Genomic DNA, 20027 nt, shown 5'->3' with positions numbered 1-20027 from the left:
ACAGTTCATTGCTATCAGTCCACTCTCCTTTGCAAATTTTCAAAAAAACATTATAATGAAACTAGTGGTACTGCGGCTCGACGACATAACCGAGCTTTTGCTATGACCTTTTAGCGAGAGTACTATGATTTTATTATTCTGCTTTTTTGTTATTATGGTGTTTTTATTATACGATGTGTTTATAAATGTTTCTAGCATCAAGGGCGGCTTCAGAATTCCTGCCATGCACTATTTTGCCGCTTTGTTGTCATAGTGAACATAACAATGTTTAACTACAAATGTCACTCACGTCAACGAAGTTTCAGTTACGATTTTCTGTCCAAGTCTTTGATTTTTAGGTTTCAAACCATGACTAGAACAGTTTTTTTTCAAAATTAACTTTGCCCTATCATTGAGGTTAACTGCAAATGTCACTTGAAAAATCTAAACTCATATTTACAATGAACGGCAAATTTCTTTGACATTTCATAGCCACGCTTGATGCTAGAAACATTTATAAACACTTTGTAATAAAACAAAATTTTGTAGTTATAGTAATTAAGCTAAAGCGCTGGATGTCAAAACTATGTCAAAGCCGAGAACGGATCAGTTAAACCGCTTCAATATACCCGTAAATATTAGCTATAGAAGTTATAGGTTATTACAGACCTGACCAATACATTTACTGTCAATTCAACGATGTGGTTGAATATGGTAGATGCGCCGGGTTAAATAGGTTATTATGTCCCAAAAAAAGTTTTCTAGGTCAACAGTACACATTATCGTTATTTCCAACAATAAATGCGTACTCTTCTAGAACCCAAAAGTTTGATCCCCGAAATTATTAGACAATAATGTGGGAACGTGTCCACCTGCGACATTATTTCTTTCCCTCGTTGTGCTTTTCGCCTCTAATTTATTAACTAGCGAATACTTTGTCGAAATCTTAATTGTTTTATAACGACTCAATTCTATTGTCTTATGCTTATTTTCTAATGCAAAAAATTTTACCAGAACCGTCGTCTTTAAATCCAGTTATTATCGCCGTGGATATCGAATTGCATCCACTTGTGTTTACTCTTCAACCAACCGTATCGATTCTCATTCAGGTCAATGATAATTTATTTTCAGCATTTCAGTTACTTGGACCGCTTTTATTGGTATTTTTAACGGAAACAGACGTTTTTCCCAAGTTTTCTTTATTTTAAATTGTTATTTATTGGTTGGCGTGTTTCTGGCTCTGATCAATTTTTACTTTATGTCTAATCTTCTCGATTCTTATCCATCAATTACCGAGGCTTTTCAGGAATCTCATCGATTCTTTTCACTGTGCCATTTCAGGGTTAGCTTCAAAGGTCAATTTGTTTTGTGCTGGTATTCAGAAAGCGATAAGTTTGTTCCATTTTGTGAAATATGTGTGACGTCACGGATTGGTATGCACAGAGGTAATATATGTTCATATAAAATAAATGCTCTTTGAATAAATGGGCTTTTATCGTTTTACTAGTTTGTAATTAGGTTTGTTTTTTAAGACAATTAGTCTTTTAGTGGTTTGGAATGGGTCCAATTAAAATGAAAGCCTGAAATAAATATCGTGAACTTTTTAAGTGGAAAGCACGTTTCTATCTATCTCCATTAGTGAGTTCCAAAAACTCTTATTATTCCGCAATCCTTTTCCTATGTTATTTTTTATATTGTAGTTTATATTTGAACGATTTAAGAACAATCAAGTTCAAAGTCGAACTGTAACAATGCTGGAAAACTAAAATTATAGCAGATAGCAGTCAAAGACAAAGACAGAGTGCAAGACAAATTGAGATTAATCTGGGTTTAGTCTTCAACATTAAAGACTAATCGATTGTATCTATACTGTCTGATCAAAACATTTAACACCACGGTTTTAGTCCTGTTAAGAGTTTTATAAATTTATGAAATCTGATTATTATTATTTGGCATTTGGCGTCTTTGTTTCATTAAAGATATATAGGAAGTTCTAGAACTCGCGCCCCAGAGAGCAAGAGCGGGTGTCTACTGCAATACAGATGGTAAATTTCAAAACAAAAATTAACTAAGTTTAATAGCATTCGAGAACAGATAAAAATTTACAACAAATCCCTTAATAGAGCATATTCGAGAAATGGAGTGAAAAACCATCCCAATTTCCTAAGGAACAAGAGTGTAATGTTTATCTGACCAATGGATGACAGTATGTGTCCATAGTTACCGATTTTCAAATTCTGTTCAGTTTCCGGATTGGCTACAGTTTTTTCATCTTAACCCGAATATTTTTTGTTCCATAAGCCCTTTCTTTCTGTGACAGCCTGTATTTCTAGTGAAGTTGTTTATGATGTGTATAACGTGTTGCTTACGCTAACAATTTTTGAACAATGTGTATATTTGAAGTTTTGTGCGCCATCAAAATGTCATCGTGTTTCTTTAGTAATTATGTTTTGTGATAAAATCTTCCTCAAATTTGACGGAAAGCTCCAATTTGACACAATTTGACTTTAAAGTTGGCGATTCAAAATAAATGATGAGTACTTTGTTGTTACTATTAATTCTAAACATTCGAATGATGTATCAGATATTCCGTGAATTGCTAAACACAGTGAAATATTATGGGAATTTGAATTTTATTTTTTTCATGCCCTTCCGAATCTCCGAATGGAATTTGATTAATGATGGATTGTTTTTTTAGTAGGAGTAATTTCTTAATTTGAGAGTTATTCTTAAGATTTAATGTTATTGTGGCTTTTTTCACAAAATCGAATCAAAAACGTAAAATTTTTAAATTTTTTGCCCGAAATTTCAAAGTTGATATAATTCGAAACACAACTTTGTCTGCGCGTATGAAGTGCCAAAGGTAAACACGGACCGTAAAATGGTTTTGGAAAGGTAGATTTGCAGTAAAAACCGAATTTCAATTCCCTAGTTGACACATTCAAACATAGAATTATGAAAAATATATTTTACAATCCAAGGTCGGTTCTGACTTTAGAAATTTTTTTTTAGATGTTCTTTATTTAAATTAATACGGTATTAACCCATCAAACCGAGTTTATAAGCCAAATAAGGAGAAAATGACACATTGCTATAAGGATAGGCAATTTACAAAAATATAAGCGAAACCTTATCTCACAATCTCCTTTAAAGAAATGAACATAAAGCTGTTTAGCTTTATTTTAACTCTAAATAAAAAAAATAATAAAATGGTCATACTTTTACAAAACTTGAAATTGGCCGCCATTTTGAATTATATCGTAATCCTAAGTATCGTCAATAATATATTTTTCGTATGAAAATGTATTTAATTCGTTACGATAATATATTCCACCAATAAAATTTCTATAACTGCTGCCTTGAAAAAAAATTTAGAGTATATTTTTTTAGTATACGCAAGAGAAAACTTACTTACTCACTTTAACAGATTACTTAGTTGTAGTGAATTATAAAATTTTAGAACAGAAAGGAGAAATTTTAGAAATTTTTATTTCAAGAACGAACGAAAAATGTCAAGTATTTTATTAAAATTCGTAACTCAGCAGGTGATTTTTATATTATAACATTCAAATTTAAAGCTTTTACTGCTCCTAATATTTTAAATAAGTGTACAAAATTATTAAAGAATTTTGGAATTAAAAAGAGAAATTTTTGATGAATGAAAAATGTCCAAAATTTATCTATTACAGTAGATAATAGTAGATGTAATAGTATCTTGGGTAGTTTTTGTGATAGAATATTCAAATTTAGAGGTTTCACTGTCTATAAGATTCGTAATGAAAATTTTGTTAATTTTTATTTTAAAGATGAACCAACATGCAGGGTGTTTTTGAAATACACTACCAAACAAAACAACGTAATTGTTGATTTCTTAAGGCTGCCAAAAACCGTGTTTAATTTGTGGTAGTGTATTTCAAAAACAGCCTTTATAGTAGGTACTTTATAGTATTACTCTAATATAATTAATACTAATATTGTAGCACGAATGAGTTTTGTCAAATAGAATGAGTGCTACAAGTCGTCTTATGAAATGAGTGTAATATACTATTTTTTCTACTTTGCATTGTAAATAAATTAAAAAATGCATTTGAAAGAAATTATTTTCGATTAGGGATTTTTGACAAGTTCGGTTGGTGACTAAATAGATGTAATGAGATTGGTTTAACAAAATTTCGACTCAAATAAATCACTATTTCTGCTTAATTTTGCAAAATTAGCTAGTACAACGTTTGTCTTTCTTCTGGTTCATTTTTCCTAAATCCATATTTTTGTGATAATGATAATGATCATAAAAGGGTGTACATCGACAGAAATATTCAAATTGGCAAGTTATTATTAACTATATTCATTGAAATTTTGATTCAACGTTTGAGTGTCTGCATAGTAACATAGCCAACATAACCAAAAAAGTTGTTTGTGCGTTTGAGTTTCACAATAAAAGTATTGTTAAAGCAAAGTAGAAAAAATGCGTTATTATTGAATTTTCACCAAAATTATTATGGAATGTATAAAGCGTTACGTTCTCGAAACTACTAAAGTTTCATTGAAGTAAAATAAAAAAATGTTTTAGGGTGTTTCACTTTACTTATTCAGCTGCAAAGAAGGCGTTATAAGTTTGTCAGTTAGATAGTCGAACTGCATATTTATAAAAAGATTACGTGTTGCAAAACTGCAAACTTTTTACAACAAAAGTTTGGGTTAAATTCGAGCCGTTCTAATGACTATAACTTTATCAGATGTTGTCGAAGCCGCACTAAAAGTTTATTGATTGTCTTGTCTTGGTGGTATTAATTATGAACGAAAACAATTTTTGTTGTAATAAAAATAACCATTAATTTTATCGACGAAAAGATACTTTTGTCGGGCGGTGTAGAAAAAATACGAACAGTAGGAAAGTATAGTTTGTCGAAAATTGATTTTCTTGTAATTGTGAAATTTCAGTAGTTGACCGTACATAAAAATTATGTGTGTGCTCTTTATGTAATAATAACTTAACAACAAACAGTCCTTGAATTTTTTCCGTGTCCTGTTGTTTATAGAGACAATTGATGTTTAACCGGAAACTGTCAAAGAGACGCTTTGATATAACAGGCAGAGCAACACATTTAGAAATTTCAAAGACTGCTTAGACGCCGTCTATTCGATGTATTGTGGCATAAACTCCTTGATCGTATTATTTATTGATTAATTTTTAATATTATCGCATTCGTCTAACATTGAAAAAATAGCATCTAGTATGTTCTGGAAAACAAAAGACTGAACCCATAGTCACGATTTACCACTCACATCAATTTCACTTGCAACTAATTCTTTTTCGGCCTTGACATAGTTTTAATGCGCTTAGTTACAAAGTTAATGCCAACATACATTTAATAACATTACTATTATATTACTACTAAAAAAAAATGTAGAAAAAGTAGTATCAAAATCTTGCACAGTACTCCCGCGAAAACCTCATAGTAAAAGCTCGTCGTTTTGGCGCTTATACTATAAATAACCATTGTAAAAATTAATAAGTTGAATATTTGACATTCCAGAATGAAACATAACAATGATGGAGTATTTGCTTTTAAATAATTCAACAAACTGTGAAAGCTGTTCGATGTTTGAGACGAACAGACATTCGAAAGTGTTGATAAAAACTGAAGCTGAATTCGTTGTCAAGATGTTGACGTACCTCGATGGACAAGTTTATTCGCATATCAGCTTTCTCCGTGAATCACAAGAGGGTGGCGTTGAACAAATAACCGATAAGTTTGTGTTGGCAGCTTGTAGCGTAGGGACTATTCCAGTTTTATAGGTCATTAAAGTTCTCATTAATCGTTAAACTACGTTTCTTCTTGTGGCTTTCGGTGGCTTTCAATGCGACTTTGTTACAAAACCCAACAAACTGACCATACAAAACAAATTATCAACTCGCTAGACATTTATTATCCTTCATCTCCGTGACAAGTCCGCGGAAGTCGTTCTTACATATTTTCTTAAATTCTCCTTTTTATTTCCCTCCTGACATGTCCGAAAATGCAGATAAAACCCCACCTTACCACCCATGCAACTTTTCTCATCCATTTTTCATCCGAGATTGTTTAGCACGCTACGCGACCTTCCTCGTATTCCCTCGGGAGCTCGCTTTTCTCGAAGGCTTATCTTCGGTATTAAAACGATTCCTCATAATTCGTCGTGATACATTTCAATGTCGGCTAATCTGTTTCCAAAGTTTTGATTTTTTCATGTCGCTAAATTGGGCGCGAAAGTCGACGCAGGTCGGTCATTTCCTACCTAAATTATTTATGAGGCGGTTTCACGTGCGCTATGATCAGTCATCTATTACAACCAGACACGTGGAATTATTTTTAGGTGGTGGTGGTGGCAAGGGTGGCTATTTTTGGAGTGGGCAATTACGTCAGGGGGTGGTTTGAAGGCGGTTTCTGACAAAATGAAAGATAGTGTATGAGAAACGGGAATTGTTTACACTTTGCGTCGGCGTCATTTTTAGTTAGTTCAGTTAGTTTAATCAATAAATTATAAGACTGGGGAAAAAAATCATCGAGATACAGAAGCTTCAATCTAACTTGTAAAAAGCATTAGCTATGAAATATTCATTTGTAAGCAATATCAATTATTGTCAATCAATACAGTTGCTCAGTAAAAATTCAGGGCTAATGGTAGTGTATTGAAATTATCACAAAACACATTGTTAAACTTAACCGTATTGAATTACAACATGTTGGCCCGGCGCATCCACCATTTTTCCATATAAATTGATAGCTTCTGGAAAAACTTCTTTCATAATTGTCTTTAAGGATTAATTATTTACTCAATCTTACTGTAATTGATACAGTTTTATTACAATAATTGTGTTTTACCACGACTAAAGTAGCTGGGGCATCAACAGCACCTGGCACGATTGCCAGGCTAAACTGCAAAGGAATAAGACATTTGAAGCGTGCTCTTTATGCGGTTTCGCTCCTTTTACATATTTATATCTTTGAATTTGAATTTAAACCTACTACAATAAAAACTGGTAGTAAGTTAAACTTTTGAATTTGAAAATGATATTTGGTGTTAAATTACGAGTTTTATTGCCACATTATGATGCTGGCAGGTAAGCACGGCAACGTCAAAACTTTCTGCTTAAACGAAGCAACACGAATAAATCGGTAGCTTTGCAAGTCGATACGAGCAAGACAAAAATCAGAAAGTGGAGAAACGGAAAAGTAAAGATAAGAATGAAGTATACATTTTAATAATAAATGTAAACTGGCACGCAAGTACGTTTTGTTTCTTTTTTCTGTTCAATTTTATGAAAAATTAAGTCGATATGGCAAACGTGTACGATATTTTTTATTTCAGGTCGATTTGAACGAAGCGAATGTTCTTATTGTTGGCACGTTTGAGCTTGACGTTTTGTCCTTTATTGGTATTATGGCATCTAAGAGTGTAGTACCACAGGGAATGCGTTTAATTAACAGAAAGATGAGGAAGAAGGAGAATGCGTTTCTTTGGCGTGTAAAATGGTAAAAGTGGCGTACCGTAGGCATGAGCTGGTCCGTGCTTCTGACCCTTGTCACTTTGTTCTTGTAGATGAGCTTCTTGGCCAGCCGCTCCATCGGCTGGTTCCATTTCATGAAGCTGACGTAGAGGATGTAGAAAGAGAAGAGCACTAGCGCCTCGTACCAATAGATGTGGTTGTCTTTGAAGAAGATGATGAGCGTGATGAGGCTAAGCGAGTAGAAGAAGCAGTCTCTGAAGAGCGGCCACCAGGTCAGTGTGAGCACGGTTTTGGAGAAAATCGCGCACATTCCGATCACGAAGAGAATGTTGAAGACCGCTGAGCCGACGATGGTGCCAATGCCGACGTCGTCGAACGACACAAACACGCCGATAACGCTAGTAAAGAGCTCCGGTGCCGAACCACCGGCGGCCATGAAGGTGGCCCCGGCGACGTCGTCCTGGATCGCCAGCTTCTCGATGATGACGTCCAGCGCCGGCACGAAAAACTCATCGCAGACGATGGCTAGTGCGACAAACATGTACACGACGCCGAGGATGTGCAAGACGATGGCGCCGTTGCGCCTCTGCTCCACGGTGAAGAGGTCCCGGGGAAAGAGGGGGTCCTGCTGCTTGTGCTCGCCAGCGGGCGTCGACGACGGCGACGGCGACGACAGCGTCACGTTGTCCTCCGGGAGGTCGTCGGCGGTGGTGGCTGCGGCGGCGTCCAGCGCGAGCAGCAGCACCACGCAGAACAGCGCGACGCGCCAGATGGTCATTGTGGCAACGACAGCGGGAGCGTCGTCGACGAGGTCATTGCCACAGCGAGGCCGGGCGCGGACTAACCAACCGCTCGATAAAAGGAGAGGAGTGCGCACTCTGCACTGCACCACCCGGCGCACGAACAACACGCACCGAGGGGTGGACGCGACGTCGACGACGACGCCAAACCGGGACGGAATGGAGGAAGCACTTTTTACACGCTCCGAATACTATAACTTTTGCTTTGATGTTGACCGCGAGAAACTTTACTACCTACTTCTCTTGGAAGTTGCTATTTTTTTATTTCACCGGTCTTGTTAACATTAGGTATTGATACATGACTGTTTTTTTTATAACGAACATATAAGCAATTGTTGTCTCTTATAACATCTTAAAATTTATATCAATTTTTCAATAAAACCAATCCACTATGTGATGTTTTATCATTACTAATAAATCTAACCATTGGGTCAAAGAGATTATCGCAATTAAATCCAACAAGTTGGATTTTTGAAGTAGTTGGAATACGATGCCATCTGTACGGGAGAAATCAAACCGAATTTTGAAACAAAGAGTTCTAGAAAATTGGAACGATTTTGTGTAATTTGATTTTAATAATTTGAGAGATATGTAATGAAATTTGTATAAAATTATTATTTTAAGTTTTATTTACATCAATATTTTCAATTTTGAAGTAAACTGCTAAACAGAAATCATTACAATCAAAGCTTTAGTATTTGTTGTTAGATGTCAAAGGTCTAGCATTTTACCGTTTCTACATATACAGGTGTCCCAGAACTCGTAAAGGACCCGTAAACCACAGATTCTGTCTTACATGAACTAATGTCTAATGTGAATCTTTGAAAAAAAAAAACAAAACTCATCAAAAGTCTACCAAAGTGCAATTATAAAAGGAAATCTTATATTAGAGATTAACCAAGTAACTCTTGACTTTTAAGCTCAAATACTTAGATGATTTACGGTAAAACGACATCATCATTGTAAAAATTATTGGGTTAAGCCGTTGCTGACATAAGTATGTTATATTTATTATGTATATATTTATATCACTTTTACTCTCGGAAATGGATGGACAAAAATATCAACTGTCGGAGCCATTTAACCGTGTGAAAAATGCCACTTTTATATGGGGTCTTTGGAAAAAAAAGTATCTGAAGGTGAACAAATGAGACGCTTTTCTGCAAAAAAATTGTGACGCTACAGTACCGAAATTGTATATTAATAGCTACAATTTTATGGCACTAAAATAAAATACTAATGTACGACGGCAAATGTATAAAATAAAAGTGTAATAAAAGTAATACCGACGTAACGCCGTCGTGTCTTGTTTTAATTTTCTCGATAGGTATGTGCTAAAAACTTTTTAACTCAGATAAAAACTACATACAGGTGTCCGGAAAGTCGCGCACCACCGCCATACTGTATCATCGGACAAAGCCATAGATCACCGGAAAAATATAAAAGAAAATCCATGTCTTCAATTTTTCGAGATATGAAGAATTGAACAGTAAAAGTTTAATGCCAAAATTAAAGATTTTTGTGCAATAATTTCACGTTCAAATGAATTTGGTACCTGATGGACACTTTGCGCAAAGACATGATGCAAAAAATCAAAAAAATCTTGCAAAAAATGGCTGAAAACTGTTAACAAAATTTTTGAACAAACAATGTCGATCTGCGTGGCATCGTTCACATAAAATTATAATTACATTATTCGTTTATGAGCCGACCTGACTAACGCCAACAATACAACAGCAACGTTACTATGGCTTTAAATACTAGAAATTTAAATTATTGGGACAACAGTTCAGTAGTGTTGGCATTTTCCTAATTATCTTTTGATCCTCCAGGCCGAAATTTTTTTAAACATTTTTTTGGTACTCTGAGGGACCACCCAATTACCCCCTTTCAAGGAGGTGCGCCATTTTTCGGACACCTGAATATTCTTTAAAATCTCTAAATTCTCTGTAGGTTTTCCTAGGATTCTGCTTGGAGTTTGAATTAATTTTTTCTCTATTGTACAAACATGTACTTTGAATTTATTTTAGATCTTTTTGAATCTACATATTTTGATGTCCTTAGATTCTCTAAACTCTTTATACAGGATGTCTCAGAACTCTAATTTTATTTTGGTCCTAATGCGAAAACAGAGAGTGTGGAATTTTTTTTAACATTTTTTTGGTACTCTGGGGGTTCACCCAATTAGCCCCTTTTAAAGTGGTGCGCCACTTTCCAGACAACCTGTATACAGGTATCCCAGAACGCTCGCACTACTTTTTAATGGGAAATTTGCCATTATAATCTGAGTTGATTACCGTATCGCACAATGTTCAGGCGTTTATAGTATTCAAGTTGCAAGCATTTAAAGTTAATCATTCACAGCGCATTTACGTGCAATTTATGGAAAATTGTTGCTGGTAACGTAGCAACGACATTCAACCCAGATTTAGATGGAGAATTTCTCATTAAACTCATTAAACAGTAGATATGCCAACATTTGCACACATCTCATTAGATTTAGAAGTTCTATGTATATTGTAGCAATGGATGCAAACGATTAACGCTCTATTAAAGTTTGTGTTCGCAAATGCAAAAACAATTTTGCACTCAAATACATTGTATGTAATCAATATTTGTTTTATAATTAAATTTGAATAAGCTCAGTTCATTCTAAGCATACAAGCAAAGTGATTGGACGATCTTAAGAATCAAAAGATTCTGAAGAACCTATAAAAGAATTATTAGATTTGGGTTTAGAATTAATCTAAAAATCTATCTAAAGGTCTATCTATGTACAGGTGTTTCAAAATTAGCGAATTCCGAATTCAGAGCGCAGTAGAGGGAACCCAGTGGTGCCCGTAAATACTTAAAAAAAAAATTTTTAAGCACTTTAATTTTGTTCAATGCGACAACATTGCAAAACCCATATCCTAACCTATCTTATGAGTTCTACTTGAATTGCTTAGATACATTCGAAACCTTAACGAACATTGTCAAATAATGTCAATTTTGACACTTTTAAGCAGCTTGCTCACTAAAGAAATATGCACATCTAACTGCCGACCCGAGTTTCGTGTGCTAATTTTGGATCGTTGCGTTAAGCGGCAAGAATCTGCTTTTCCATGTGTGGAATCTGCGTCCAGCGACAAAAGACTTCTGAAACTGGCTGACGCAGTCGATTGGGCTATCGCTCATGGTATAGGCGAGCAGCTACCACAGATCTGTTATCTGATGCCTCCAAAACCAAGCACATGTCCTGGGTATTCATTATTTGAATAAAAATCCATCATTTGAATCAAATTTTTAGTGAGGTGACAGATTTTGACAAAATTTATAGTTGCCTGCATTCATAGTAACAGACTAATTTCTAGCCACGTTGCCGTTCCATTTTTAAGAAAAATTACAAAAATTTAAGATCAAATAAAGCAAATTCTTCCAGAAATTTTTTTACATTGTTATTATCCACAATCATCAACACCGTAAATAACAATAAACACTGGAATTTTTACCCTGCATTTGAAGACAATGCAGTTCAAAGAGTGTACATTCAGATCAAGTATCTTTGTGGGAAAGTCCCCAGTCTTTTTGTCCGGAAAGTGGCGCACCACCTTGAAAGAGGGTAATTGGGTGGTCCCCTAGAGTACCAAAAAAATGTTAAAAAAAAATGCCAGACTCTCTGTTTTCGCAGGAGGACCAAAAGAAAATTAGGAAAATGGCAACATTGCAGAACTGTAGCCTCCATAAATTAATTGTGTTATTCTCTAAGCAAAAACTGTGTACTGTAGCTATGTTACTCTGTACGCTACAGTATGAAAGTGAAAATGATATTCCTTAACAAAAAATTTCTCTTTCACGTACATTCTGAAGCTTACAGCTCTGTAAAGTTATGGTGAGAGAAATCGCCGCTATAAGATAATAAAGTCTTTGCAACTGACTGATTTTGTAACACGGCCTCCTCCATAAAAAGCTAGACTTTCGTCTATCCGGCCTCGCGCGTGGGGCCAATCTTTGTGTTTGACACATGCCAGATATCCGGATATCTGGCTTAATGGGATCACCCATCCGTTCTTTTGATCAGTTACGTACTTACTTGAGTTTACCATTTATTTGGATTAAAAGCACGTACTAAGGAATATTTTCTTTGTTTAAAAGTTTAAATTTTAACCAAGTTATGCAACTGCACATGCACCGTATGTCAGCGCCCCTAGCGTCAAATTCACTCCCACGCGCGAGGCCGGATAGACGAAAGTCTAGCTTTTTATGGAGGAGACCGTGTTTTGTAATAATCTAGTTATTTGACCAAACGTCAAATATTCCTTTTGAGTGTCTTATTTTTATCACAGCAGCAAGATAACAGAAATCAAATTGTCCCAATCTTTCTGTACCTTCTTTTGGATGAAGATGACAGAAGGTAGGACTAGACTGATGGTTCTAGCAGACCTATTTTATTTTTTCGGAATATCTTATTGTATTCCATTAACCTCAAATAGTCCTCAGACTGCTGAGAAGTAGTATTTGACGATCTGCGTGGTGCGCGACTTTCCGGACATTCTCTATGTAAGATAAGCAAAATTATTCAATAATTTTCAAAAGTCTGGCAACCAAATGCTTGTTTTTGGTTTTAAATTAGACGAAAATCTACTACAATGAGCTCACTCTGTACACTTTTTTCGGGTCAGCAAAATGCGTTAAAAATGCTTACAAATTTCTTTTTAGAAATTTCATAGACCTAGAATTAGCTATTTGTGTACCAAGGCCAAAAAGTGGTTCTTTTTTTTTTAATGGCCGAGGCGCTAGCCGAGGCCAGAAAGATGGCGAGGGCAAAATGTCACTTTTTGGCCGTGTTACACACAAGATTTTTTAGGCGACATCATTAAATTTACAAGTTAATTAATTTTTATTTATGATTTATTGATTTAATCAATTATAACAACTGAATAATTGTAAATATTTATGAATCCTTCAGAAAAGTTCATATTTTCCTTATTTACATTTGCAGTTTCAGCACGTGTAGCTTCACAATTTGTATGAATTAGGTTTAATGTGTTTTTTAATGTTGTTGCAGGAGCACTGCTAGACATGTTCATTTTCAGTAATTCAACACGTCTTTGTTGCACTTTACAGCAGTTTGTCGATTTGATTTTACCCAAATAATTATAAAATTGAGGGTAATATCGGTATCTTGACGTAATATGCAAAACTATGGATAGATGGCGCCACCATAGATCGGCCGAAAATGTTTGCGGCCAGAAAAGACTCACTTTTAGGCCGCTTTTAAGGCCTAAAAATTTCATTATCAGTTTAAGTCACCTAAAAAATTATTTTTTTGAAAGAATTATCAAATATCGTAAAGGTTAACTTAGTTAGCTCTAATTTTAGACAAACCATCATAAGGTTTATATAGAAATACGTCTAAAATGGTCGCTCAACAATCAGAATGGAAGAAGAAGAAAAAGAAGAAACCTGTCATTTCTAAAATCTGCAGTCGAGGACAAGTTTCAACGAACTTACAATAGATATACTTCTTTCGGTCGATTTAAAACTAAGGATTGACTTTTAGAGTTTTTAGACTGACTTGTCATCACAAGATCACAAAATTATTTCAATAGGTCTTTCATGACAAAACGTCTTTTTCACCGACAAGTCCCGTTTTGGGTTTAGACAATGATCAGTAGAGATTAAAAGCTATAACATTCTTTATTATTTTAAAGTAAAATAATAATGATATCGGATTATCAAGTTTTTAAATTTTGGTCTTAAATTCAAATTTTATTAATTACATTTTATAAGAGGGGTTCAAGAACTTTTAACTTTAGAGCTGAGCAAGTTCTTTAGTCTAGAATAATTGAGTTCATTTATAAAATTAATTGCACGTTGACCCCTTCAATATCGCTACAATTGAGTTCTACTGTATAAGAAGAGGGACTTGTCAAGAGATTATTGTTTTTTACGCAATTATGTTGTTAAATTGTAGTTTTAGATCCCATCGGATATGTTGTGACAGTTCTGTGACATCAGCAATTGGAATGGTTGAAATAAATCAACAAGTTATTCTACACATGTATTATCAAAACAAAATTATAAATTGAAAAATTAAGCTAAAAGTACCTCAATATCGTCCCGAAACATCGGTACTACGCTCAGATAGAATGTATGGCACCTCTGTTTACATTACTTACATATAAATTACAATGTAACGGCAGTTATTGTCTTCAAATTTGATGGAAACTTGTGAAACTCGCGGGAATTTCACAAATTTTATCATTCACTACGGATAAGTTACACAACAACGTACTTATACGATAGAATTTATAATAAACTAACATATATTTAACAAGTCGACCCATTAGCTAAAACTTATCTAAACTTGAATTACTTGTAATTAACATACTTGGAGCTATTTATACATTTAAGTTAAACTTAACCGATTTGATCGTCGTTTAAATAAAAATTGGTCCCTAAACTTGAACAGAGAAGAACAAACGTAATAAATAATCCCAACGAACGTCAAACAGCCGCAATAACATTTAAATATTTGAATCAACAACAAAGTCTACTACTGACACAGTTATGGCTCTAAACGACATCGACTATTATGACATGATATGTACACTGAAGATATCAACACAGTGTTGGAAGTTACCATAAACAGATGTCCAAAGTCACAAATCGCAATGTTTTCTATTGTATTATTGTCAAATGGTGGTCTTTCGTGGCGATTTAATGATTTTGCGACATGCCTTGTCTCACATAAATTAAAACAAAAAAAGAAAAAACGGAGTGTTGTGTGCTAGACCGACAGTTGTTGCGGCTAGTTGTTGATGTCTTTTGACATTTCGATCAATTCTTGAGGGTCAGCGTTTAACCTGTCAGTTTCAGGGTGTTTGTCTAATTCTCCCACACTTAAGATGTCCACAAGACGAGCACCGATACAGTCACACATGACGTTGACGGTTGTACGGAAACGGTCCCTGTAACGGAATAGAAAGTTAGACAAATTTTCTTAAAATTTACCAAAAGAAAACTATAAAACCTAACAACAATGCGGTTGTTGGTACCAGAAGATGTTACAATAACTAATACAAAGAGTTCATCGCTAACGCGCGTAGATCACCTGAAGAGAAGAAGGTCACAGCACAATAATAAAATGTTTTATATTCAGTTAGAGTTGATGTGTCAATGACCGCCAGTTTCGAAACCATTTTTTTTAATACTAAAAACGTGAATAATGCAATCAAATGTCAAATAGAAGTTATCTTTAATTGATAATACGAGTCATGTCTTCGATTGAATAAGCAGTTTTTGATTATGTCAAACTATTTGACATTTAGTCATGCATATTAGTTTGAGATGAGATATTACATTGGTCTAAAAAATCAAAAAAAGATAAATTAAAAACCAACTGAAACAATTAATCAACACGTGGAATCAAAAGCATCAAAAGCAATAATTCAAAGTAGTATAATTTAAAGATTGATTCTTAAGAACAACACAAAAATAGAAGAAAACATTCCAAAGAGACTAAGGAAGAAGTATCAAAAAGCAAGAGAACTTAGCTAAAGAACTCAAAAAACTGTTTAAAGAATTAATCCAAAAAAGAAATCAACCAAACAAGATAAATTAGTTTAAATGAAAAAATAAAAAAAAAAACTCTAAAGAAACTTTCTTGTAGACACCTACATTCAGAATTCTCTAAATTTCTGAAACTTTCTAAAATTTTACTAGATTATTCTCAATATTCCCAAACATACTGTGTATGTTCTATACATCGTTTTTTCTGCAGAGAAATTTCGCTTTACAAAACAGCAGTTTTTGAAAAAATCAGCAAGATTTGAAAGAGATAAGTTAAATACTGTAATGGATACATCTCATTTTGATCAATAGATGACTCCACAAGCTAAAATGAAAAACAAAGTTATGGAGTAATCAAATTCCTGCTAATCTGCACTGAAAATAACAAAAACTAGTTTTTTACTTATACTTTCACCATTCGGTGACAATTTGATAATTTTTGTTTGACATTCTCCAGAAATTGCAGGACTATAAAAAATCAGTATTGTGTAACTCGCTCTGCTGAATGACCAATCACAGAGCCGTATTTTAAATTTGACGCCAACAAAAAATTCTGTGCAGAAAAAAATGATGTTTAGATTTTGTCCTTTATTTGCTAGGATTCTGATCTCAGAAATTTTTGAGATTTCCTAGATTCCTTTGATTCCCAAGTTTTTTGCAATTCTCCAGACTCCCATCCACTTAATAAATATCCTGGTTCGTACTATTCGTATACATAATTTCAAAATGTTGAAATTCGTAGATTTTCTGAAATTACAGTAATCGCGTAGATTATCCTTTAAGATTCCTAGATTCTAGGCATTTTGTACATAATATTTCCTATATTGCCTACTCCTTAAATTCTCCTACCATAGATTTAGCAAACTGCAAATTCCTGTAATTCTTTGGATTAACTAGATTCTCCTAGATCTTACTAAATTTTCTAAATTCCAAAGACTTTCCTCTAGCATTCTCTAAATTTTCTAGATTTTCCTAATTTACCTAGAATTCACAATATTCTCCTAAAATCCCTTAAATTTCCTTAAATTACCCTTTAGATTCCTTTGATTTTGTAGAATCTTTGACATTTCATAGATACTTTAAATTTCTTAGATTTCTCAGAGTTTCGGAAATGTTTCACGATTACCACCTTTGCCAACTTTCCGTAAAACCCAACAATTTAATTCAAAATTTAGAATGTCAAATTATTGAAACAAGTTTATATATAGAAAACTTCAAAGTTCAAAAAAAAAATGTTAAATACAATTTTGAAGAAGCCCCGTATACGTCTTTCTTATAGGATCTAGTGAAGAATTATTAAATTGAGGATGGAAATTGTTTCTAATTGTGTCTGCGAAAAAAAACGACTACAAAATACAAAAAAAAAAGAACAAAAAAAGAATAATAGATGAATGTTAGAAGAATCTCAAACATTCAAAACCTTTTACAAAAAAAATCAACAAATAAAGAAACTTTATAGGATATATGTATAGAATCTGAAGAATTTAAAGAACTAGTAACGAGGCCTCTAAAAAGAGTTTAAAAGATATAAAATGAAAAAAAAACGAATTGTGATTCTACACAGAATTATAAATCTAAATAACTGAAATTGAATCGTTCTCAGAAGCGGATATAAAAATATGTATTAGAAAGTCGAAAAGTGAAAAAATTTAGATAAAGAAGATTGATGGGCAAAATGAACCGAAGATGAAATTAATAATTACATTATCTGAAAGTCACCAACTCATCACCATTCAACTTAAAAATAAATTACCAGAAAATGGTGTTTTGCGCACAAATACCATATGAATAAAAAATTTCAGATTTAGTTATCAGCGATTTTGGTATTTTTTTTTTGTGGTAGGAATAACAAAAATATTCTGAATTAAATCCTGGGTATAAAATAAATCTGTGTTATATGAAATACATCTGCTATCAGTGACAAGAGTGTATTGCAGATTTTTATTTTAAACTAAAGTTTTGGGGATATATGGGGAGCTGCATTAAGTTAAAAATGCATTCAGATCAAAGTAGAAGTGCTGAAAGTAGGAACAAACGCCACACTCGAGCTCATGAAAGCTTTTATGAGCAAAGGAGAATTTTTTAATTGACATAATGCTTGCACTTGAAATATTTCCGGTATTTTTTACAAAAAAATGCAAGGGCCTACATCAAAAACCATATATTTAATTGAATTCAGGGAATTTAGTTTTACAATTGCAACCTAATTTTCGCCATTATCTCTCCATTTTCGCTATTTTCTCTCGAAATTGATTTTGCAACATTAGTTCAAAAAAAGAAAAACAGGAAGAATTAGGGGTGATATAGCAAAAACAGTATCACATTTAAAAGAGGCGGACTTTGTGTGACTCTACTATTATTATCACTTTTTATCCTAGGGACCATAAAACAACAAATTTTTGATGAAAATAGTTTTTTCTATTTCGCGTTCATAATGAAGATATTTCGATACGCGTTTGAGCGTATTTAGGTATCGTAATAGACCAATCCCGTGCCAATATTTCCAGGAACTTATATTTTTCTTAAGTTTGCAGCAGACAAACCGTCAACCTGCCGTCAACGTTGACAATTTAGATTTTGGTTTTGATGAAACATGAAAAATCGATCAATACACTATTATTTCTTGTTGTACTTAGCTTAATAATTTTGCGGAGAAAAACTCTTTGGATGCAAGAGAATCATCATGATCATGATCAACATCTTCGCTCTCTTGGCTCCCTTGCGCTCCGGTAACCTTAAAACCTCACACCTGTCAAACTGACTGAAATTGGATTTGGCTACTTCGAATTTTTTTCCCGAACATTTTGCAAATGCTAACTACCCTAAAATTCCATAGATTTCGAAATCAAGTTTTTTCGTTTAAAATAAGGCGAAATAGAAAAAATAGCCGTATGATACTTGTTCATAATGCATTTTGCCGCACTTACTACTTTATGACACTCCTCGCTGCGCTCGTCGTGTCTTAAAAACGTGCGTGCGGCAAAATGTTCATTATGAAACGCGTTTCATAATATACTATTTTACAAAACAAAAAAATCTTAAGAAAGTTTAATTTTGTTGTGTAATTGCATTGTTTTTTCTCATACACGTCACAAATCTGTTTTTGCCAAATTAAACTGTCACTTATTCTTGATCTCAACGCCGCTTCGATTAGCATTTATATCTATCACCCTGTATACTCTTCGCTCCACTCACCAGAGTTTGCTGTTCGTCGAAAGCGAAGCTTTAAAATAGCTTTTAATTTAAATCTCCGTAATTAACAAAAGCGCTCTGGATATGAATCCTGATCGCAATACGAGTATTCGAGTAATGTTAGAAAACATTACAAAGCAACTCACAATAGCCAATCGACCGCCAGGATGTTAATAACTTCCTCCGCCGGCAATCCCACCGTATCCAGCACCATCACCATAGTGACTAGACCGGCTTGTGGTATCCCCGCCGCCCCTATGCTAGCTGCCGTCGCCGTCACACTGCAACAAACCGACAAATAATCCATGTCCGCCGCCAATACCAAACTCATTACCAAACCGCCACAGTTTGTCCGAATGATAATGACTTGTTTTGCAGTTGAGCGATGAAAATAGCAGCCACAGCTTCATATAAAGCAGTACCGTCCATGTTGATGGTGGCACCCACAGGAATGACGAAACGGGTGACGCGTGGATCGAGACCCATGCGATCCAAAGTTTGGATGGTAATGGGCATGGTGGCGGAGCTGGAGGCGGTACCGAAAGCGGTGGCAAGAACTTGACTGAGTTGAGCGATCACTTTGAATGGAAGGCGGCGAACGGCGATGAAGAAGATAAGAGAGATGGTGCCAAAACCGTGGAGGAATAGGCCGAGTAAGACGGTCATGAAGTAGTAGCCAAGACGCTGGAGTTGCTCCCAGAAGCTGTCGGTTTCTACCATCTTGCTGGCAACCAAGAAGAACACACCGAGGGGAGATATCCTAAAAGAACAAATTATATGAAAGACTAAAAGGGGTTTAACATAGGGAAATAAGAGTTTTGAACAAATGGAAAATTGGAAGTTATTTCGTCGGCGTAAGTTCTAGAAAGTCTATTGTAGACCAAAATGATCAATTTTAAAAGCATAACATGTATAACCATGATAAGATATACTGATGGTAAATTAAATCTTTAATTTAAATTAAACAATTAACCTCAAGTTAAAATGACTGTTTTTCCGCCAATCAAATG

The 20027-nt window shown here is 34.3% G+C and overlaps 2 protein-coding genes across 7 annotated transcripts in view; both read right to left on the bottom strand.

Annotated features, from left to right (window-relative positions):
* The window catches only part of LOC148180249 (sodium/potassium/calcium exchanger Nckx30C-like), a 104087-nt gene extending 95742 nt beyond the window's left edge, over positions 1–8345 (bottom strand). For 5 of the 6 annotated variants that reach the window (XM_088032849.1, XM_088032840.1, XM_088032857.1 and 2 more), the window contains exon 1: positions 7512–8344. In XM_088032849.1, coding sequence (XP_087888975.1) covers positions 7512–8249 — 738 coding nt within the window. In that variant the 5' untranslated portion in view covers positions 8250–8344. Of the gene's footprint in view, positions 1–7511 lie in introns of all 6 variants that reach the window. The other variant, XM_088032877.1, reaches the window with a different exon arrangement.
* A 5956-nt stretch (positions 8346–14301) lies between these two features.
* Positions 14302–20027, bottom strand: part of Eaat1 (Excitatory amino acid transporter 1) — a 43468-nt gene continuing 37742 nt past the window's right edge. The window contains exons 6-8 of the mRNA XM_088042505.1: positions 19352–19777; positions 19164–19298; positions 14302–15224 (exon numbers count right to left, since the gene is read on the bottom strand). Of these exons, the coding sequence (XP_087898631.1) occupies positions 15065–15224; positions 19164–19298; positions 19352–19777 (721 nt within the window). The 3' untranslated portion in view covers positions 14302–15064. The remainder of the gene's footprint in view (positions 15225–19163; positions 19299–19351; positions 19778–20027) is intronic.

This window comes from Gnatocerus cornutus, chromosome 1 (genome assembly GCF_029298725.1).
Source record: "Gnatocerus cornutus isolate USDA-ARS CGAHR chromosome 1, icGnaCorn1.1, whole genome shotgun sequence".
NCBI classification, from domain to species: domain Eukaryota; kingdom Metazoa; phylum Arthropoda; class Insecta; order Coleoptera; family Tenebrionidae; genus Gnatocerus; species Gnatocerus cornutus.
Note: the sequence above shows the minus strand (reverse complement) of the source record. Positions and strands in the feature narration are given on the sequence as shown.